General features: G+C 58.5%; 1 protein-coding gene across 4 annotated transcripts in view; it reads left to right on the forward strand.

Moving 5' to 3' along the window:
* Positions 1 to 22,459, forward strand: part of DGCR8 (DGCR8 microprocessor complex subunit) — a 27,687-nt gene continuing 5,228 nt past the window's right edge. Inside the window, exons 1-9 of one of the 4 annotated variants that reach the window (XM_070065884.1) lie at positions 1 to 176; positions 4,680 to 5,695; positions 6,110 to 6,269; positions 9,422 to 9,564; positions 9,711 to 9,993; positions 11,298 to 11,495; positions 12,700 to 12,801; positions 13,348 to 13,446; positions 14,357 to 14,439. In XM_070065884.1, coding sequence (XP_069921985.1) covers positions 4,976 to 5,695; positions 6,110 to 6,269; positions 9,422 to 9,564; positions 9,711 to 9,993; positions 11,298 to 11,495; positions 12,700 to 12,801; positions 13,348 to 13,446; positions 14,357 to 14,439 — 1,788 coding nt within the window. In that variant the 5' untranslated portion in view covers positions 1 to 176; positions 4,680 to 4,975. Of the gene's footprint in view, positions 177 to 376; positions 4,249 to 4,679; positions 5,696 to 6,109; positions 6,270 to 9,421; positions 9,565 to 9,710; positions 9,994 to 11,297; positions 11,496 to 12,699; positions 12,802 to 13,347; positions 13,447 to 14,356; positions 14,440 to 22,459 lie in introns of those variants that run through there. The other 3 variants (XM_070065881.1, XM_070065882.1, XM_070065883.1) reach the window with 3 other exon arrangements.

Below are 22,459 nucleotides of genomic sequence, written 5' to 3' on the forward strand. Positions count from 1 at the left end.
AGCTCGCCCGGCGCGGCAGGCGGGTCCCGCCGACCGGAGAGGCTAGGCGGCCTTTCCAGATGATGGCGGCGGCGGGGGCGGCGGCGGTGATGGCGGCTGCAGCAGCCGCCGGGCGGTGAGGCTCTCCCCGCTGCGGTCGGGCTGCGGGCGGCTCGGGCAGGCCGCGGGCGGCGCAGGTAGGTGCGGGGCGCGAGGGGCGCCCCGCGGGCGGGCGGGCGGGCGGGCGCTGCGGCCTGCGCACCCTTCCCTCCGTCCCTCCTGGCCGAGGCCGCGGGCCCGGGCTGCGGACGGGGCGCGGGCTCGGGGCGGGCCGGGCCACGCGGAGTCCCAGCCTTTGTCAGGCAATATGGCCGCGGGCAGCGGAGGGCGCGGGGGCGCGGGCCCGCCGGGGGCCCGGGCCGGGGCCGGGGGTCGATCCCGGGCCCGGGGGGTCCCTGGTGCTCGTCGCTACCCGCCCAGTTATGGAGACCCTTATCCGGGTGGCCCGAAGGCGCAGTGTCGCCTCCAGGCGCGGAAGGGGCGGACAGGGACGGCGCTGGCGTGGACGCTGCCCGGCATGGATAGAGTTGGGGAACCCCGAGAAGTCGCCGAGTCTTTTCTCTCCACCAAACGCTCACGGATTGAGCGCCCTGCCAGCCATCGGGATGTGGTTTTATTTGTTAACCGTGAGCGTGGTAGAGAGAAACGGGAAGGCGGCAACCTGTTGACAGCCATACCTGTCAAGTGCCCTCGGGTGGACTTGGGTTGCTCGTGGTAGGAACCGGATTTGCCGTTTCGCATGCTTGCATGTCCCTGGTTTGCGGGTGCACGGCGGCCAGTGCCCACCCTCGTTCAGCCGCTCGCCACCCCGCCCCGTTAAACCCGGCGGCCGCAGAGGGAGTGAGGACAGGACGCGAGGCCCGGTTGGAGGATGACAAAAGGACTGGATGAGGTCATTGCCGCTGGGATGGGCGGGAGACTGCAGCGAAGGGTGCTGTCCAGGGGCGCTGTGCGTCCGCGCCTGGCTCCCGGTCCAGTTGGCAGGGCCGGGCTTGCGGCTGGCCGTGTGCTCCGTGGGCTGCAGGGCCTGCGGGCCTCCCTTTGAGCCCTCTGTGGCCAGCCGCTGCAGGGGAGCACCGTCCAGGGCGTCTGATGGAGGCCGCCTGGTGACCTTGGAGTTGGGGCATGGGAGCCCCCTCGCCTGGGCTCTCCCCCAGCCTCCTGGCTTGAATGCAGTTTCCTCTGTGTCTTTCAAGATCCTGGCTCTGGCCTCCCTTCGGAGCCCCGGCCTCTTGCACATCCCCATGTGTTGTTACTTTTGATTCCAAAGTGGCCATGCCCGCCCCTGTCCAGACCACCCGCACCTCTGTTGCTCTTACTCCTGCGTCCCCAGGAAGCCTTGAGCTCACCTTGCCTCTCCGGTATTCCGCCTCTCTGCAGCTTAAGGTCCTGGCCGAGCTGCCTGGTGAGCCTCCGCCTCCTCTTTGCTGGAACCCTCAGCCCCACCCCCTCACCTGTAGGTTTGGTTTGGTTTTGTTTTGTTTTGGACACAAAGTGATCTTTTTAGCTGTGTGGTGGTGGAAGGCTACTTCAGAAAGGTTGTAGACAATGGAATGAAGAGAGTTGATTTTGACCCCCCCCCCCCCCATTTTTTTTTTTTTGAATAAATGCATAGGTGAGGTTTTCAGAAAGTTCATGGGAAGTATGTATTATGAGACTGTGCACGGTTGGAAAAAGTTGTTCACTGAAATAGACATCTGTGGGAAAAGTGTATTTGAGGAGGGGGAAAGAGAAACCTCATGTGCTGGTTTACTCCCCCAAATACCTGTGATGGCCGCGAGGGCCAGTCCTGAGCCAGGACCCAGGCCACAGCCAGGAGCTCTGTCCAGGCCTGCGCCATGGGTGCTAGGAACCCAACCGCTTGAGCTGTCAGGCTGCCTCCCAGGTGCTATGCTAGGCCCAGTGTTCCCCTCTTTTTCTTTTTACACATTTTGAGAAGCAGAGAGAGAGAGACAGCGCCCAAGGCTGGGTCGGGCCGAGGCTGGGAGCCAGGGACTCAGTCCCGTCTCCCCTGTGAGTGGCAGGAGCCTGGAATCAGGAGCGGAGTGACCCAGGTGCTCCTTCGGCAGGGGTAGGTTGGTTCTTAACCATTCTTTGAAACACCTGCCACAAGCCGAATCTTTGTGCTTTTCCGCAAACTTTTTGAAGTACCTTTGTGAAAATCCCAGGTGGTCTAGACCGAGGCCAGCTGGCCACTGGGGCGAAGCAGCTCCTCCCTGTGCTCCTGTGTGGCCTTGAGCGAGGCTCAGTGCTGTGAGAGCTGACAGAGCGGGTGTGCGAAGACCTGAGAGCGCGCGGAGGGGCCTTGGGCCGCGTGACGTCGCTGCTCGCACCAGTGACCCACCTCAGGATAAGGGCCTAGTGGTGGCCATCTGTGCTTGCCTTCGCTGGCCTGACCCTCTGCGCCTGCCCTGGACACACTGCTGGAGCTAGCCCCGCCACACTCTTTCTCTTGATGTTCCCTGGAATGTCCCGCCTCCTGCCCCTCTGCCTTCGCTGGCTACCTGTCTGCGCTGCCTCCCCTTCCCCAGCCCTGTTCTTTGCTTTGTTTGAGCTTGGACATTTCACGGTTACTCGTGCTCAAAATGTGAGCCCCGTGGGTTGGGGGCTTGTCTTGTGTCTACAGTGTTCCAGAGTGCCTGTGTGCGCCACGTGGAAGGTGTTGGAGCAAACTCTTGTTGATGGGGAGAGAAAGCTCTCCGGGGGATGTACGGCCCTTGCCCAAGCTCGGGCTGGCCGCCCGCCCGCCCTCCCGAGCACCCCGCTCCTACGTTCTGTGCCTCCTGGCCCCTGCGCCTCTTCAGAGCCCCCGCTGCGGTTGTTGCCATCTTTGCTCTGTGCTGGCTGCCTCTTCAGGGCAGCGGGCCTCCCCGTCCTGCACCCCTGCTTGTCTCTGGTCCCCCCACCTCCTCGCAGCTTCACCTTGGGTTTTGTTTCTGCCCCAGAATCACTGATGGGCTTTCCAGGGTCCCTTTTGTCATCTGCGGGGTGTCGTCTGGGCGTGCTCGTGGCCTCTCCCGCCTGCAGGAGGCTGGCTCTGCTCCACTTGGTGGCCTGGGCGTGCCTGGCTGCGCTTCCCGGCCGCCACCGTCGGCTGGCTCCCTCCACCCCAGTCACTTTGGATGAATTCTCATGGAATTCAGCAGTGTTGGGATGTCTCAGAACAGGAAGGGACATGCCCTTCCAGCCGTGTCCAGGCCGTGGGGACCTTGTGTCTTGGGGGCAGTGCCTCCCTCAGAGGTGTTTGTTGAGTGAATCAGTCAAAGCCAACACGAGGCTCTGCCTGTCGCGTTGTGTCCCAGCAAAGCGCAACCGCTGTCCCCTCACCATAAACTTCCTGGGTGTGTGACCGTCTGCTGCCTCCTGTTCTTGCGGGGACCTGTGGGGCGCGAGCTGTGTCCCACGTGGGTGTGGCATGCGTGTGCGTCTGCACCGGTGAGCATGGCATGTGCATGTGTGTGTGCGTGTGCCTGCATGTGCCCCTCCTGCCCTGACGACGGCACCTCTGGGCCTGCCCCTCCGCCTCGGCCCGTCCCGCCCCTCTGTTCATGCTTCCTCTCTAGTGAGTCTTCAGAGTCGCGTCCCTACGCCGCCTGTCTGGGCGGCCTCGCAGCTCCCAGCCGTGGACTCGCAGCTGTCAGGCGGGCCTGCCTGGAGGTCCTGCTGGGTGCTGGAACACCTGTGTCCCTCCGGGCAGGACCTCACTCACTGGCCTTCAGCTCCTCCCCCTCTGCTCTCCGCTGCCAGTGGGCCAGCAAGGGCAGGGAGCCCTGTGACTCCGTTCTTGGCACCCCCAGGGTCCCTTTCTTGCTGTTGTCCCCTGACCTGGAGAGACTGGCACAGCTGGCCGTGTGCTTCCTCGAGAAGGGACCTGACTGTGGCACGAGAGTCTCTTCACCCTGGGTGGCTCCTTGGTGCCTCCAGGATGGAGCCAGGCTCCACGAGGCACCGGGACTCTCTGCCTTGGTTCCCTCCGTCCCCCGCGGCTCCTCCCCAAGCCCCAGCAGGCTCCCCTCCCCGCAGCCCGTCCCTCTCTCCCGGGAAGAGAGCTGTGCCTCCAACTCTGGTGACCTCAGCTGCTGCGTCCCTGCCCCCATCCACGTGCCGCGCTGGGGCCCAGGAGAGCCCCGGGGTCCCTGCCCTGAGGCCCCCTAGTGCCGCAGAGCTGAGCTGAGGGTCTCGCGCTGGCCCTCTGACCCAGCCTTGCAGGTGAGTGGATTCACGTCCCTCTGGTGGCCGGAGGGAGGCCGTGCACACTTTGGGTGTTCCGGAGAGGGCGGCCTCCCGTCCCGTGCTGGCTTCCCGTTGTTAGGCTGAGTTAGGGGGATGCTGCGTGGAGTTCAGTGTGCAGTTTTTTTTTTTTTTTAATCTTTTTTGAGCTTTGAGAGTCTGTGGTTTGGGTGCTCTTGAAGAAAGAATTAAACGTGGGCAGTTAATAAAATATTTAGCTCCGGGCTCGAATTCTAACCTAGCTTCTGAAGAAAGGGAGTGAAGGTAGCGTGTTCTGACGCCTGGACGGTTGTCCTGGGCAGTCCTGTTTGCAGCTGCTTGCACGGCGAGTGGCGCCCGACTCTTACCGTGGGGCCAGGGCGGCACAGAGGTCTGTCGTTTCGTGACGGTAGTTTTAAATCTCTTTGCAGGTGCAAGAAGAAAGGGGCCACTTTGGCCTGAAGACCGACTCGCGTAGCCGTCAGTCATTTAAGCTGAGTGCATTGTGATTTCCAATAATTGAGGCAGTGGTTCTAAAAGCTGTCTACATTAATGAAAAGAGCAATGTGGCCAGCTTGACTAAGCCGCCAGAGCACACACCGCGGCCAGGACGGCCCCGGGTCTCCACGGACTCGTGCATGTTAGCTCTATAGATTTAAGTAAGGTTTTTGTTTTTGGAAAAAAAACACAACTCTGGTCTTTTAAAGTAGTCTTACCCGCTTTTACTATGGAGACGTGTGACAGTGCCTCTCCGCTCCCGCGAGAGGCCGCAGGAGAAGCGGTGACGGAGAGCCGAGCTTGCTCCTTCCCAGCGCTGCCCCGTGAACAGTCTCCACCACCTCCCCTGCAAACGTCCAGTGATGCAGAGGTAATGGACGTTGGCTCTGGTGGTGATGGACAGTCCGAACCCCCTGCTGAGGACCCCTTCGACTTCTACGGAGCTTCGCTTCTCTGCAGAGGATCCTTCTCTAAGGGCCGCCTCCTCATAGACCCGAACTGTAGTGGCCACAGCCCGCGCACCGCCCGGCACGCACCTGCGGTCCGGAAGTTCTCCCCTGACCTTAAGTTGCTTAAGGATGTAAAGATTAGCGTGAGCTTTACCGAGAGCTGCAGGAGTAAGGACAGGAAGGTGCTGTACACGGGAGCGGAGCGCGACGCTCGGGCCGAGTGCGGCCCGCTCCCGAGTCCCGGCAGTGGAGACGTGCATGCTTGTCCCTTTGGCGGGAGCGTTGGTAACGGGGTAGGCCTGGGGGGTGAGAGCGCGGATAAGAAGGATGAGGAGAGTGAGCTGGATCAGGAAAAGAGAGTGGAGTACGCAGTGCTCGATGAGTTAGAAGATTTTACTGACACTTTGGAGCTAGATGAAGAAGGCGCAGGCGGGTTCGCGGCCAAAGCAATCGTTCAGAGAGACAGAGCAGACGAAGAGGCCTTGAATTTCTCCTACGAGGTATGTTGGCGGTCCTTGCCGCGGAGGGCTCTGAGCAAAACCCCCGAGAGCGAGCTTGGGGAATGGCGGCATCTGTGCAAAGCAGGGAAGTTTACAAACCAAAGCGGAGCTGCACGGGAGGCTGGGAGGGGCCGGCCTTTGTAATGTTTCTTTGTGGCACGTGGTGCTGAGGTCGGCCTTGCTGCCGTTGCCAGGGGGCCGGTGCTGCAGAGAAACCTGCACTCCTGTGGTGGGGCCTGCGTGGGGGGCAGGGGGCCTCCTCTGTCGCTCTCAAATGGGCACGTGCCCTGAGGCTGCAGCTGGGCCCCCCGAGAGGGCCGCCTTCCTGGCTCTGTCCTCACTGGTGCTGCTGAGGGCGCCATGGCGCAGGCGTGGGCATGGGGGGCCGTGGCGTCTGAACAGCATGTTTTGTAGGATGACTTTGACAACGACGTGGATGCCTTGCTGGAGGAAGGCCTTTGTGCTCCTAAAAAGAGGCGAATGGACGAGAAATATGGAGGAGACAGCGACCACGCGTCCGATGGGGAGACAAGCGTGCAGCCGATGATGACCAAGATCAAGACAGTGCTCAAAAGTAAGCGGGCCAGGAAGGCGCACACCTTCGCAGGGCCATGGGAGTCACCTGTTCCCTCAGCAAAAGGCCCAGACGGCCACGTGGGCAGGGGCACGTGTTACAGGGCGGGACTGGCAGGGAGAAGGCAGCCAGGCCCAGGACACACAGGGGTGTGTGGCCCAGGTGCTGGACCCGTGAGTGCTGTGGGTGACAGAGTGGTGGGCGCGCTACAGAGGAACACGGGGGGTTTTCTGATGGGATCAGGAAGGGAACCCTGAGGACAAGGCTGGCGGCCCGTGGGCCTGGAGGCCGAGCCAGAGGAGACGGCAGGCGATGGCCGTGCTCTGAGTGCTGCCTCTGCACCAGGTGTTGCGGAAGCCACCAGAAGTAGGCAGACGCTGGGGCCTCGCATTTGCTCAAAGACATTGCTCCTGGGGCCATGGTGCGGCGAGTGCGGTTCGGGCGGGCTGGTACGGAAGCGCCGTGGAAGCCTCAGCATGGGGTTGGGCGCGGTGGGGAGCGCAGTCGGGAGGTATCTGGAGTGGTACGGTGAGGCTCCGTCATCGCTGTGGTCAGGTGCAGGTGGAGGCAGGGCTGGTTTCTGTGGGCTCCTGGAGGGACCTCTGAGGCATCCTGGTGGAGGTGACGGGCTCGGTAGAGGGCTAAAGAGATGGCGTGGGTGCTCCGGCACACGGGTGAGACCCCTGGCCCGGGCAGCTACAGAAGGTGGCAGGGACGACTGGGGAGGACAGTGGGGGAGGAGCCTCTGAAGGGATGAATTGGCAGCACCGGGCACGGGCACGGCCGCTGCCCATGGGTAGCAGTGCAGCAGGGGGGGATGGGGACAGGCAGTTGCTGGTGCGGCAGCTTCTGGGCGAGTGCCGCAGGGCCTCTTCCTGTGTTTCTGTCGTCTCACTCTCGGCAGGTAAACCTGCCTGCCTGGCACGAGCCGCAGCAGGGCCTCACCCTGGTGGCCGCTCCAGACAGCTCCTCTTCACCGAGGAGTGGCCTGGACCAGCTGTGCTCTCGTGTTGTATGTGGCTGTGCATTCTGTCAGCTTTTCTTTCTTTTTTAAAGATCCATTTATTATTCATTTATTTATTTATCTATTGATTCAAAAGGCAGAGTGGCAGATTGAGAGGGATAAAACAGAGACAGATCTTCCATCTGCTGGTTCATTCCCCAAATGGCCCCAACAACCTGGGCTCAGCCAGGCCGAAGCCAGGAGCCAGGAACTCCAGCCTGGTCTCCCATATGGTGGCAGGGGCCTAAGCGCTTGGGCCATCTGCCGCTGCTTTCCCAGGCACATTGGCAGTGAAGCTGGATTGGAAGTGGAGCAGCCGGGACTCCTACTGGCGCCCATATGGGATGCCGGCGCTGCGGTGGCGGCTTTATCTGCTGCACCTCAATGCTGGCCTCTCTGTTGCTGATTCTCCTGACTTAGCTCAGAGCTGCTGTAAGCTGGCGCCTTCTTGGTCCAAGCCCATGGAGAGAGGGCCCCATGTGTACGTGCACTCCTAGCCTGCAATGCTCCCTCCCAGGTGTGGCAGCTGATGCAGCCTCTGTGTAGGTGTGAACCCAGGGTCGGACCACTGGGCGGGGAACCAGTTTGCAGTCACTGACAACCGTTTTCATCGCGTATATTTTCTTTTTTAAAAGACTTATTTATTTGAAAGGCAGAGTTACAGAGAGGCAGTAAGAGAGACAGACAGACAGGTCTTCCATCCACTGGTTCACTCCCCTGCCACATGGCCATGACCGCTGGAGCTGGGCCAATCTGAAGCCAGGAGCCAGGAGCTCCTTCCAGGTCTCCCACGTGGGTGCAGGGGCCCAAGGACCTGGGCCATCTTCTGATGCCTTCCCAGGCCATAGCAGAGAGCTGGATCGGAAGTGGAGCAGCTGGGACTTGAACCGGCGCTCATGTGGGATGCCAGCTCTGGATGTGGTGGCTTTACCCAGTATGCCACAGCACTGGCCCCCATCACGTACATTTTCTTAGATTTCACGTGCTTTTTCCCCCCTTTGCTTCTTCATTTTTAGTTACTGCCAACCCTGTGAGAAGATTAGGTTTTCAGTAAATCTCTCTCTTGTGCTTTTGCCAGCAGTCAGATCTTCCGGTGGCAGGTGGCAGGTGAATAGTTACTCATTTGAAAGCTTTTCTGCACTACTGCCTGCTCAGTGAAGCAGAGGGTGGGCCCGGTATCTTACAGCTGACCTCAGGATGTGTTCGTGTCTTTTAAAAGCACTTTGGTGAGAGCGTGCCGCTCAGTTCTGATAGGCACCTGTCACCTGTCCCGGACAGCGGACACACGCTCTATTAGCAAAGCTCATCCGGTTCCCAGGGGTGCCTCTGCCTACCAGAGAGGTTGGCAAGGAAATGGCTCGGTCTGTGGTGCCTACCAGATGGAGGCTGGAGCCAAGGCTGGCCTGTATCTGGCACAGACCTGTCCCAGGGCTCCCACCTTGCACCACATGCTGTCCTAGGCCAGAGGGTACAGTAGAGGAAGCAAGGGGGACAGGGACAGTAAATAGGCAAACGGACAGAGCAGTTCTGTGTGTGGAGGCACCTTGGGGACAATGCTAAGTGCTTTTATTTATTTCAAATTTGTGTTAAGGATCTATTTGTTTATTTGAAAGGGAGAGACAGATTTCCCATCTGCTGGTTCACTCCTCCAGTGGCTACATTAGCTGGGGCTGGGTCAGACTGAAGCCAGGAGCCCAGAACTGTCTTCCACCCCCTTCACAGGCGCATCAGCAGGAAGCTGGACTGGAAGCCGAGCAGCTGAGACTCGAACCAGCAACCTGATGTGGGATGCTGGCCTTGCACGCAAGCAACTTAACCCGCTTTGCCACAACACCAGCCCCTGCCTGTTTTTAAAATTTTTGCTGATTTTTGTTTATTTGAAAGGCAGAGAGAGAGAACCCACCTGCAGGCCCACACCCAAATGTGTAGAACGCAATCCCTGTCTTCCATGTGGGCAGCAGGGACCCGAGCCCTGAAGCCGTCACCTGCTGTCTCCTTAGCAGGAAGTAAATCAGAAGCGGAGCCAGGACTGCGCTCTAGCCAGGCACTCGGATCTGGGACAAGGGCTCGCTGTGCCGTGTCCTGACGCTGCGCCGGATGCCTGCTCCGGGTGTCCATACAGCCATCAGGGGTTCTTGTCTCCCTGCAGGTCGTGGCCGCCCTCCCACAGAGCCTCTCCCCGACGGCTGGATCATGACGTTCCACAACTCCGGAGTCCCTGTGTACCTGCACAGAGAGTCTCGGGTGGTCACCTGGTCCAGGCCGTACTTCCTGGGAACGGGAAGCATACGGGTAGGGGAGACATGAGTCGCACTCCCAGGCTTGTGCACCATGCGCCTGCTGCTCTGTGGTGCCACGCAGAGGCTAACAAGAGGCCTTGCGTTTCTGGATTGACGGGGTCGTCCTTACACTTCCTGTTGCCATCTCGCTGTCCGCAGAAACACGACCCTCCTCTGAGTAGCATCCCCTGTCTGCACTACAAGAAAATGAAGGACAATGAGGAACGGGAGCAGAGCAGCGACATCAGCCCCAGCGGGGAGGGGTCCCCCGCCAAGCCCCTGAGCCGATCCGCGGAGCTGGAGTTCCCCCTGGAGGAGCCCGACGCCATGGGCACCGACTCGGGGCCCCCAGATGAGAAGGACCCCCTGGGGGCCGAAGCGGCCCCCGGGGCCCTGGGGCAGGTGAAGGCCAAAGTTGAAGTGTGCAAAGATGAATCGGTGGGTAAGTTCCCGAGAGTGGTCCTCCCTTGTCCCTGGCGGTGTCTGTGTGTGTCCCAGGCTCTGCGTGGCTGGGCTCCTTGGGCACAGTGCACGTGGCCCCAGCCCTTTCTCTTTGCTTGCCCATCTGACTCCTAAAGCCCGCTTTTTCAGAGCAGCGTGCTCGTGGGTGTGTGCTGGTTTGTCGGAGGAGGTCCGAGTGGCCTCGGTCTGAGGCTCACTGCTGGGGAGCTGCTGCGCGCTCTGCACAGTCCCCGCTGCTTCAGCCCTGTGGTCGCATTCTGGACGCAGGGTGCTTGCTCATCCTGCCTGCTGGGTCTTGCCGCTCCGTTCTGCCCGTTCCAATCTTGGTTCCCGCCTCAGTGCGGGCAGGGGCACAGGACTTCTGTTCTCCGGACTTGTGCTTGTCTCTGGATTGCTGCCCAGCAGGTCTCCTAACTGCTCTGTGTGAGGTTGCCCTGGCAGAGCTGTGTGTGGTGGGAGCAGGATGAGCATAGGGCCCTCAGGTAGGAGCTCCCCGGGCATGTGAGTGTGGAAGCAGCGGGAGGCGCCAGGCAGCTGTGGGCAGTCCGGCTTTGGTTTGAATATGGAGAGAAAAGGCTGAAGGCCCTCTGTCGCTCCCCGTCTTCGTGGAGGAACAACACAGGACCCTGAGCTGTTCTTTTGTCTGCTCGGCCCTCCCTGGGTTTGCTGCTGGTTCTTCCCGGGTTGGCTACCGACCCTTCCACCTCCGTGGAAGGGCGGTTCCCCCTAGCCACTTTCCCCACTTCCGCGGGGGAGTGGCACACCGCCGGCCGGCTCTCTCGGGGGCTGCACAGGTGTTCCCTCAGATGTTCCTGGTGCATGTTGTCTCTCTCCTTTTATAGTCCTCTTCCACCAATCCCAACTCTGCTACCCACATGCCGAGTACGCTGCTCTCCTCCAATCAGGAGCAGGTCCTGCTGCTTATTGGTTGAACTGGAGGCAGCTGCGTAGAAGCTGTTACTCTCTTCTCAGCGCCATATTGTGGGAAAGCAGATGCATAGAATAAGTCTTAATTCCAGTAACAGTCTAGTCCGAGTTGCTCCCCACAGCCCTCTGATTTTTTTTTGTTTGCTTGTTTCTATTTTTTGTATTCCTGTTCTTGCCCCAAATAAAGTGGAAAGATACCCCAAGAATGTGTCCGTGAGACTGACTTGCACTGGCAGAGCGACAGGAATGAGGAAAGGGACCCGGGCACCAGGGGCGGCCTGGCCGTCCCACGCGCTGGGCCAGGAGTGGGCAGGGTTCCTGCTTTGAGTGACTTGGCTCTCTGGTCCTCCTTGGCAGATCTTGAGGAGTTTCGCAGCTACCTGGAGAAGCGTTTCGACTTTGAGCAAGTCACTGTGAAGAAGTTCAGGACGTGGGCCGAGCGGCGGCAGTTCAACCGCGAGATGAAGCGGAAGCAGGCCGAGTCGGAGAGGCCCATCCTGCCGGCCAATCAGAAGCTCATCACTCTGTCGGTGCAAGACGCGCCCACTAAGAAAGGTGGGCCACGCGGTGTTGCTGCCGCTGATCCATTCCAGAGACAGGGCTGTTGTCTCCTTGTTCACTCCAGTGCCCACAGTGGCTGGCACTGGCCTGGCTGAAGCTGGGAGCCAGGAACTCCAACCAGGTCTTCCACTCGGCAAGGGCCCTGCTCACTGCTTCTCAGGGTCTGCACTGGGCAGGGCTTCAGTGCGAGGTGTGGGCCTCTTTTATTTTTTTTTAGATTTATTTATTTGAAAGGCTGAGTTAGAGAGAGGCATAGGCAGAGAGAGAGAGATAGAGAGAGAGAGGTCTTTCATCCACTGGTTTATTCTCCAAATGGCTGCAATGGCTGGAGCTGTACCAGTCAGAAGCCAGGAGCTTCTTTTTGGTCTCCCATGTCAGTGCAGGGGCCCAAGGACGTGGGCCATCTTCTGCTTTCCCAGGCCACAGCAGAGAGCTGGATTGGAAGTGGAGCAGCCAGGACTGGAACCAGTGTCCATATTAGGATGCCAGCACTGCACGTGGCAGTTTTGCCCACTACGCCACAGCGCCAGCCCTGTGGTTAAGTGTGGGCCTCTTAACCACTAAGCCACGTCCGTTATATATTAATGTTAGCCATCGCAAAACACACTGAACACCGGAGTAAGGGAAAGGGTTTATTGGGGAACACCCAACAGACCGTAGTGAAGGGGCGGCGAAGGAAGAAGAGAGAAAGAGTATAAGAGAGAGAGCCAGAGGAGAGAAGATAGAGAGACAAGCCAAGAGAGAGGAGCCAAGAGAAAGAGTATAAGAGAGAAACAGAGAGGAGAGGAGCTAGCAAGGAGAGAAGATAGAGCAGAGAAAAGGAGAGAGGAGAGCAGAGAGCAGGAGAGGAGAGCTAAGAGAGCAGAGCCAAGAGAGCGCATGTGCAGGAACAGGCCCTTTTAAAACTTTGCCTGAGGGCGGGCAGGCAAGCAGGAGCAGCGAATCCCTTTAGGATGGGGGTGGAGCCTGGCTCAGGTAGCTGGGCCATGTGGCCACCTGGCTACAACTGCGCCAGTTTCCTAACAACGTCCCTGTTTAGCTTGTTGGGTTTAGCGTGCACATTTGGTGAGTGAGTTGAGCTTGATTCAAAGCTAGTGTTTGTCTGCCACGTTCACGGCGGTGAGCCCCTCTCCGCTGGGTGGCCGAGGCCAGCTAGCGGCGGCTCACGCTGTTGCTGGGGGGGTGTGATGTCTTACAGAGTTTGTCATCAACCCCAACGGGAAGTCGGAGGTCTGCATCCTGCACGAGTACATGCAGCGCGTCCTTAAGGTCCGCCCCGTGTACAACTTCTTCGAATGTGGTGAGTCTCACCCCCTCCCCACTGCGACTCTTGTCCGTGCTGCCTGGGAGCCCCGTTCCACTGGGATGGAGGTTAAAGAGAAGGCCTGAGACGAGCGGGGTGCAGGCAGAGGTGCGCCCTGTCGGAGGGCGAGCGGCTCTGCACCCCTCCGTCCTTCCCTGCTCTCCTGGTGCGCCCAGGTTGGGGAAGGGCCCTCGGGGCTGCTCGTCCTGCAGTCTGTCTCCGCGGGCAGCCTCGTCACACCTGTGGGGTTCTCCTTGCAGCCTAGGGCTCACTCTTCCTCATGGGTGTGGCTTCTTTGGCTCTCGGGCTTCCCCACCAGGACAGCCCTGTGTCTGTCTGTCACTCTGCCTGCAGCGCGCTGTCCCGATGTCCCCAGCCGCGCCGCGCCCTCTGTCGCTGCGTGCCCCAGGCCCCTCAGGCGAGCACTCACTTCTTGCTGTCTGCAGGCCAGCTGCTGGTGTGGGTAGTCTGCATGAGTGCGCGCGTGGTCTCGGGCTTCCCCGGCCTGGCGAGGGTGTCTATAAACAAGTCATTTTATTTAAGAGAACCCAAGTGAGCCTTTCGGTGCCTCGGTGACCATTGACGGTGTGACTTACGGCTCTGGGACAGCCAGCAGCAAGAAGCTCGCGAAGAATAAAGCTGGTAACACGCTTGCCCGGTGACGGACGCCCCTGGTCAGGCGGGGGGGGGGGGGCACACATCGTGTTGATCACCTGCTCGGACTTTTCGAGTCTCGCTCTCACTGGCAGAGGCTCCAGTGAGGTAAAGCGTTCGCCAAGTGACAGCGGGCCTGCTGGGCCTCCGTGTTCCCAGGGGCGCAGACATGGATGTGGCCCACCGCCAGAGTCCCTCCCCAGCCCCGGCGTGCGTGCGGCAGGGCTCACCTCCGAAAGCTGCTGTCTGGATTCGCGCCCTCTGCTTTCTGGACTGGGCCTTGCCCCTGTTGCCGTACCCAGGCCTACTAGTGGTTGGCACTAGTGTGACTCCCAGGCATGGAGCACGCTGCAGGGGGCCAGTGTACTCCAGGCCCCGGGACTCAGTGTCCCTTGGCGTCGCTTGCTTTCAGTGAGCAGTGCGGATTTGTGTCAGAGAGCTTCCTCATCACGCTCACCCTCTGTCCTTCCCTGTTCCTGGCTGGCCTGGGGTGGAGACATCTTGGGCGTGGCCCTGCCACTGTGTGCTACAATCCACTTCCTGCTCCCTCGTCGCATGGGCTCTGCAGACACTGCTTCCGGATGTCTCCCCGCCCACGGCAGCCACTGCCCCTGCCCCGTGGTCTGGACCCCTGCAGTCGCCTGCTCTCAGGCCGCCCTCCTGGGGCCAGGTCCTGCCGAGCTGCCCCCTTGGCCGCCGCTAGAACACAGGCCGGAGCCACTCCCTTGCCCGCTGCAGGGACTTCAGATCAAGTCCTGTGCTCACGGCTACCCGCGCTCTCTCCGTCCCCACCTGCTCTGCCTTCTCCTGACCCTGTGTCTCAAGTGCCCACTGGGCTGTGGGGAGGGGAGGCAGCCCCTTTGGCTCCAGCCTCAGCCTCAGGCGCTCCCCTCCGCAGCCCGCGCCACACTGGAGATCCTCATCCCCGACTTCGTGAAGCAGACCTCTGAGGAAAAGCCCAAAGACAGCGAGGAGCTGGAGGTGAGCGGTGCCGCCTTGGCGCCCCCTGCGGGGCAGGTGTCTTCCGTGTGCTGCGCCGCGCTGACCGTGGCCCGTGAGCCGGCCCCGTGGTGGGCGTGCGCTCGGAGGCAGTCTGCAGCGCCAGGTGTGAGCGGCGTGACTGGGTCTGGGCTTGCCTGTGGCAGGGCTTTCTCCGACTCGGAAGGACGCGCCATCTGCATCAGCGTGCTTGAGGTAGATTCGTGTGCCCTCCGGGTCAGCCTTTCAGGTTGTACGCCCTGGGCTGCCGTGTGCTCAGAGTGGCCCAGCCATAGCAGCTGGCTCAGAAGCAGCCCTGTCCCCGTTCGCCGTCGCGGCCACCACTGCTGTGCTTTCCGACGCCGCATGGTCACCGACTCTGGACCCTCCCTGAGTGGGATCAGCACGGGTCCTGGTGACCCCCTCCGCTGAGCTGCGGCTTCACACCCGCGGATGAACCTGCTAGCATTCTCATCGTGCTGAGGTTTTATTAGGAATGAATGCTGAATCTTGGCTCACGCCGCTCCTGGGATGCTGTGGCGTTTGTGTTTCCCTATGGGTATTAGTTTGAATTTTAAACCAGGTTTGCATTCCTGGGACAAATCCTGGCATGTAATATTTTTAAAACAATGATTTATTTTATTTATTTGAAAGAGTTATGGGGAGGGTGGGATATCTGTTGGCACACAGCACAAATGACCTCAACGGCAGAGTTAGAGAGAGAGAGAGAGAGATCTTCCTTTCACTGGGTCAGTCCCCGAGTGGCTACTGGGGCTGGGCCAAGCGGAAAGCAGGAGCTGGGAGGATCTGGGTCTCCCACGCGGCGGCAGGGCTCCAGGCACTTCAGCCGTCCTCTGCTGCTCTTCCAGGCCACAGCAGGCAGTTGGGTCAGAAGTAGAGCAGCCAGGCACACACCAGAGCCCGTGTGGGACGCTCGCATCGCAGACAACGGCTCTACCTGCCACGCCACAGTGCCAGCCTCACGATATTTTCTTTTTTTTTTTTTTTTTTTTTTTTTTTTGACAGGCAGAGTGGACAGTGAGAGAGAGAGACAGAGAGAAAGGTCTTCCTTTTGCCGTTGGTTCACCCTCCAATGGCCGCCGCTGCAGCCGGCGCACCGCGCTGATCCTGGCAGGAGCCAGGAGCCAGGTGCTTTTCCTGGTCTCCCATGGGGTGCAGGGCCCAAGCACCTGGGCCATCCTCCACTGCACTCCCTGGCCATAGCAGAGAGCTGGCCTGGAAGAGGGGCAACCGGGACAGAATCCGGCGCCCCAACCGGGACTAGAACCCGGTGTGCCGGCGCCGCTAGGTGGAGGATTAGCCTATTGAGCCACGGCGCCGGCTCACGATATTTTCTAACCTGAAGATTTCGTCTTTGAACCATTGGTTATTTTAGGCATGTTTAATTTTCACATACTTGTGAATTTTCCTAATTTTAGGTACTGGTTTCTGATTTCATTCTACTGTGACTGGGAAATGTGGTCTCTGTGATTTCTGTCCTTGCAAGTTTATTGAGGCTTGTTTTAAGACCTAACATGTGTACTTTGGAAATCTATATTCATTAAATAAAAGTTTTTTTTTTTTAAAAAAAGACCTAACATGGTGCTGGCGCTGTGGTGTAGCAGGTGGAGCCGCCACCTGCAGCGCTGGGATCCCATGTGGGCACTGGTTCGAGAGTCCTGGCTGCTCCTCTTCTGATCCAGCTCCCTGCTGTGGCCTGGGAAGGCAGTGGAGGATGGCCCAAGTCCTCGGGGCCCTGCACCCGCGTGGGAGACCCGGAAGAAACTTCTGGCTCCTGGCTTCAGATCAGTCCAGCTCTGGCCGTTGCAGCCATTTGGAGAGTGAACCAGTGCATGGAACACCTCTCTTTCTCTTTCTCTCTCTCTCTCTCTCTGTGCCTCTCTTTAACTCTGCCTTTCAAATAAATAAAGAAATCTTAAAAAAAAAAAAAAAAAAAAAAGCCCTAACATATGGTAAGACCTGGACCATGGCCAAGTATGGGGCTGCCACTACTGGGTGGCGTGTTCCAGCTGTCTTAGCTTGGGGCAGTTGATGCTTTCTTGGTTCTCTTTCCTTAGGGGTCTTCTGCCTAGTTTTTTATCCATTTTTAGAGTGAGATATTGCAGTCTCTCAGTATTGTTGACCTGCCTGCTTCCTTTAATTAATTCGATCTGTTTTTGCTTCATGTGTTTTAGGGCTGTTGTTAGGAACATACATGTTTATAATAGTTACGTCACCTTAAAGGATGGATCTACTTGTGATGATAAAATAGCCCTTGTTTGCTGTTTGGCCTCAGAGTGCATTTGGTCTGATTGGCCTAGCTGCGGGCTGCTTTTACGTGGGCTAGCTTGCCATCCTTCCACTCTCGCCTGTCTGTCTGTGAATCTAGAGTGTGTCTGCTGTAGACAGCACTTAATTGGATTTTTAAAAGATCTTCCTGTCAATTTTTACCTCCCAATCAGAATGTTTAGCCAGTGTGCCAGTGTGATCATGACATTGGGCTTGCTCTCTGGTCCTAGGCTGTTTTTTGTTTCTTAGTCCCTTCATTACTGCCTTTCGTGTTAAGTGAGTACTTTCTAATGTATCATTTTTAATTCGCTTGCCTCTCATAACTGTATTTTTCAGTAGATATTTTCTTTTCTTTTTTTTTGACAGGCAGAGTGGACAGTGAGAGAGAGAGAGACAGAGAGAAAGGTCTTCCTTTGCCGTTGGTTCACCCTCCAATGGCTGCTGTGGCCGGCGCGCTGCGGCCAGCGCACCGCGCTGATCCGAAGCCAGGAGCCAGGTGCTTCTCCTGGTCTCCCATGGGGTGCAGGGCCCAAGCACCTGGGCCATCCTCCACTGCACTCCCGGGCCACAGCAGAGAGCTGGCCTGGAAGAGGGGCAACCGGGACAGAATGCAGCGCCCGGACCAGGACTAGAACCCGGTGTGCCGGCGCTGCAGGTGGAGGATTAGCCTAGAGAGCCACGGCGCCAACCTGTTTTTTTTTTTTTTTTAAGATTTATTTATTTATTTGAAAGTCAGAGGTAAGGGGGCGGGGGGTCTTCGATCTGCTGGTTCACTCCCCAGTTTGCTGCAATGGCTGGAGCTGCACCGATCAGGAGCCAGGAGCTTCCCAGGTCTCCCACGTGGGTGCAGAGGCCCAAGGACTTGGGCCATCTTCTACTGCTTTCTCAGGCCATAGTGGAGGGCTGGATGGGAAGTGGAGCAGCCAGGTCTCGAACCAGCGCCCATGTGGGATGCTGGCACTGCAGCTGGTGGCTTGACCTGCTGTGGTACAGCACCGGCCCCAGCAGTGCTCTTGATTCTTTGGGTTTGCGCTGCTGCGTACAGAGTGCTTTTATTTCAGACTGAGGGCTCTTAGGTGTTTCTGGCAGGGCTGGCCTACTCCAGTGAATCCTTTCGTTTTGGTTTGCCTGTAATGTCTTCATTTCTTCTTTATGTTTGAAGTATAGTTTTTGCTGGATATAGAATTCTTGATTGCCATTTATTGCTAATAAGAATTGGCCATCCCACCTGGGCCGGCACTGCGGTGTAGCAGGTGAGACTGCCGCCTGAAGCGCCGGCATCCCATATGGGCGCTAGTTCTAGTCCCGGCTGCTCCATTTCCAATCCAGCTCCCTGTTAATGCACCTTGGAAAGCCCCAGAAGATGGCCCAAGTCCTTGGGCCCCTGCACTCGCGTGGGAGACCCAGAAAATGTTCCTGGCTCCTGGCTTTGGATTGGCGTCGCTCTGGGCGTTGCGGCCAATTGGGGAATGAGCCAGTGGATGGAAGACCTTTCTCTCTCTCTGCCTCTCCTCCTCCCTCTGTGTAACTCTTGACTTTCAAATAAATAAATCCTTAAAAAAAAAAAAATAGAATTGGTCATCCCACTGCTTCCTGGCTTCCAGTTTAGGATGAGAAATTGGCTGTTAAGTTCTGAGACGTGCTGGGATGTTCTACATCACTTCTCTTCCTATTGGCAGGATTCTCTTTGTCCTGCCTGCCACGGACGTGTCCAGTTGCCAGTTTGTTTTGTTGAAGTTTGTTGAGCTTCTTGTAGATTTATGTTTTGTTGTTTTTTGACATTTATTTGTTTGAAAGGCAGAATGACACACACGGGGAGTGGATGGTGATAGAGACAGGGAGAGGGGGAGAGAGAGGTGTCTTCCATCTGCTAGTTTACTCCCCAAGTGGCCACAGTACTCAGGTCTGAACCCAGCTGAAGCCAGGAGCTGGAAACTCCATTCGGGTCTCCTGGATGGGTGGTGGGGGAAGCACCTGGGGCCCCTTCCACTGCATTCCCTGGCACGTGGGCAGGAAGCCAGGTAGGGAGCAGAGCAGCCAGCCCTGGAGCTGGCGTGCCCACACGGGATGTCGGCACCACAAGGCTGGTTTAACCTGCTGTGCCACAGTGCCAGTCCCTAACTAGTGCCGCTTATCAAACATGGGGAGGGAGGGCCATTGTCTAAGCCTGGCATCCTGCGGGTTCCCGGGGCGCCGTTCTTGCTCTTCATTCTTTTGTCTCCCGGTTCTCAATCTGGGGGTCTCGCTGGCCGACCTGCTTGTGTGCTGGCCAGCTCCTGGACAGAATATTTCCTTCTGTTGCTGGTCTCGGGTGGGACGCTGTCTCGCGCTTGCTGTGTCTTTCCCTTCTTTGAGGTGTCTGTTACAGGAGACATAAAGCCCTTGGTCGGTCCAGCTTTCTCGGGATCAGCTTATATGGACTGCTCTCCCTCCGCAGGGCAGGCCGTCTGTATGTTCCCATTCCCGTTTCTTTCCCTGTCTCTCCTAGCTCACTGCCACAACAAAGCAGCCCAGCCCTGTCCTTCCACCTGCACAAGGCCTGTGGGACAGCCAGGGCAGGGGTGTGCTACTCAGAGTCTGCCGTGCAGCCCTGGTTCAGCCACCGGCCTCTTGTTTGCGCAGCTGGTGTTGTAGCCTCAGGCAGCTGCAGTGTAAGGCAGTGACGACTGATTACCTTGAACTGAAGCCCTGGGCTCCTGGGCACCGGCTGAGCCTGGAGTGGGCCAGAGGGACGTGTCCTCCCAGGAGCCTTCGCCAGGGAGCTGGTGGAGCAAGGTCAGGGCCCTGGGGGGAGCCTTCTTCAGGGGCTGCCACAGAGCTGGGGAGAGGGGACAAGAGTAGGGCCAGTGAGACTGCCCCAAGCCCCTGTTGTCAGCGAGAGGCAGCCGTTCTCCTGCCCGATGCTCCTGCGGCTGTGGAGAGCCCTCGTGTGATTTCCGGAGAGCTGAGGAAGCGACACTGAGGGTTCTGGCCTTGTGTCCGGTTTGGAGGTCCTTGTTCCACCAGAATAGTTTTTCAGAATGAATCTTAAAATTTTCCAACCTTGGGACCGACCTTGTGGGGTAACGGGTGAAGCTGCCGCCTGCGACGCTTGCATCCCGTATGGGTGCCAGTTTGTGTCCCGGCTGTTCCACTACTGATCCAGCTCCCTGCGATGGCCTGGGAAAAGCAGCAAAAGATGGCTCAAGTGCTTGGGCCCCTGCACCCATGTGGGAGACCTGGAAGAAGCTCCTGGCTTCGGCCTGGCCCAGCCCTGGCCACTGCAGGCAACTGGGGATTGAACCAGTGGATGGAAGGTCTCTCTCTTTTTCTAATTCTGACTTTCAAGTAAATAAATAAATTTAAAAAATTTTTCCCCAGTCTTTGTGGACTGCTACAGTTATACAGTCAGCTGCCCATGATAGTGTGAAGTAGCTCTCGGGTTGTGTCCTCTGTCCCGTACGTAGTTTATTTTGTCATGGATGGAGCACCGGCAGGTGGAAGGTCCCACTTGCAGCAGGTGTAGTCTTCGTTCCCTGGAGGGGCTGAGCAGAGGAGGTTGGCTTTATAGACAGGAAGCACAGTAGACGGGCCATCCCACAGTTGCCGTCCCTGGGAGGAGGGCACGGCGACAGAGCAGCGGGACAGTGACTGGTTCACGGCAGGTCACGCCCCGCTGCCCCGGCCCTGTGTGGCAGTTTGGGCTGTTACTCTGCTGATTGCTCTGCGGGTCACGCAAACAGCTTAGTTTCAGCTTAGTGGCTTGGAGCTTTGAGCATCAGTGACTCCATCTTGGTTTTTAGCCAGGGCTGTTGGGCCTTAAGGCAGGAACTTAGTCCAAAACTGTAGCCTGCTGGAATAGTGTCCTCTCCAGGAAGAGGTGCGTTCCAACCTGATTTCGAGTGAGCCGCCTGGGGGGTGACTGCTGCGGCTGCCTCACTGCCTGAGTGAGTGGGTCAGGTTCTCCTGGGGAGCGGGGGCGCTTTCCCGGAGTGGCTCTGGAAGGAAGCGGAAGAAGGAAGCTCCCCTGGCGAGGAGGCGTGTGGGAGGGCTCCGCGCAGCTGCTGCAGGCCTGGGAATCCAGCTCTGCCACCGAGGGCGTGTGCTGGTTCACCTGCCGCCTCCTCCTGGGGGAAGGCCCTCTCGGCAGCCCCCAGTTAAGATGCCTGCGGCTGGCGGGGCCCAGCTTCCTGCCTCTGCCAGGAAGGTCCCACGACCCCTCTGGGTTTGTTAGTTGCTGGAGAAACTCAGAGGATTCAGGAGAACATTTTAGTTGTGATAGCTGTTTATTGTACAGCACACACGTGAGCAGATGACACTTAGGAGTTCCGGAAGGATCCTGCACGTAGGAGCCTCTGTCCCCGCGGAGCCGGGAGCGCCTGCGTCGTGGCGCGCGGCTGTGCTCTGCAGCGAGGAGGAGGGGCTGAGCACCCTCACCCTCTGCTGGGACCTGTCCTGAGCCGCCTCGGTGGCATAAGCTCAGGGGTGGGGAGGCGCCGAGTAAACAGGAAGCCCTCCAGGTTTTCAGACGCTGTGGGTGTTGGAGTCGAAGACCAGATAGACTTCACCTTGGGTAAGGCTCCCCGCTACCATCCGAGATATGCTTGAGGAGTTTCTACCTCCTTTTGAACAATTTCTTTATAGGCAAAAAAGAGACAGATCTCCTATCTGGTTCACTCCCCAAGTGCTTGCAGCGTCTGGGGCTGGCCAACGTCAAAGGCAGGAGCTCAGCTCCATCTGGGTCTCCACGGTGGGGGCAGAGGTGCCAGCCCCGAGCCAGCACCTGCTGTGTCCCAGGGTGCGCGTGAGCAGGAGGCTGGAGCTGGAAGTCGGGCTGGGACACGCCCCAGGCCGTCCAGCATGTGCTGGGGTGTCCCTGTCCCAAGCAGCGTCCTTGTTTTGTTTTGTTAAGATTGATGATTTGAAAGGTAGAGCTAGAGAGGGAGTGACATAGATCTTTCCATCTGTTGCTTCACTCCCCAAACGGCGGCAGCATTGACTGGGGCTGGTCCAGGCCGGAGCCAGGAGCTGAATCCGGTTTCCGCCTGCTTGTTCACTGCTAGCCTTGTGGAGGTGCCGTTGCGCGTCTGCAGCAGCCTCGTGTCTTCCCTTTGCTAGACTCCTTTATGCCTCCGTCACTTCCCTGTGGATTTCTTGGGTTTCCTAGGTCCGATCTGTCCCTTGTGAACGCTCCTTTTCCAATCTGGGCGCCCCGGCCCCCGTGTCTTCGCCCACGGTAGCGTGGTGAGAGCGGAGCCGCCTCTGTCCTCTGTCTCTGCGAGGGCAGCGTCCAGGCTTGTCTCCTGCAGCTGCCCTTCAGCAGGCTGAGAAGGCTCCTCTGTCCTGTGTGCTGAGCGTCGACAAAGGCCGTGCATCTTGTCATGTGCCCTTCTGTTTTTGCCACGCACCCTTTCTATGTCTGTTGATCTTTTTTTTTTTTTTTTTTTTTTGTTTAGCCTTTTTTAAATACAAAAGTTCAGTGAGTTGAGTCTGTGTTTTCAGTCCGTTCCGGGGCTGACCCCAGCTGGGCAGTGGGCGTGCCTCGGGCTGTGTAATGGTGCCAGTCTGCTCCTGCGTGTGTGTAGGGTCCACTCCTGAGCTCCTGGGCATCTGCCCCGAGTGCCAGGCCGTCGTGGGATGAGCTGGCAGCTGTCCCTACTTGGCTGGGATTTGGAAGGAGTCTGTACAGAGTCCTGTCTTCCCTTACCTAAGTGTTTGGTGGTCAGATCCAAAAAAGCCCTCTGAGCCCCGGGGT

Source organism: Oryctolagus cuniculus, chromosome 21 (genome assembly GCF_964237555.1).
Source record: "Oryctolagus cuniculus chromosome 21, mOryCun1.1, whole genome shotgun sequence".
NCBI lineage: Eukaryota > Metazoa > Chordata > Mammalia > Lagomorpha > Leporidae > Oryctolagus > Oryctolagus cuniculus.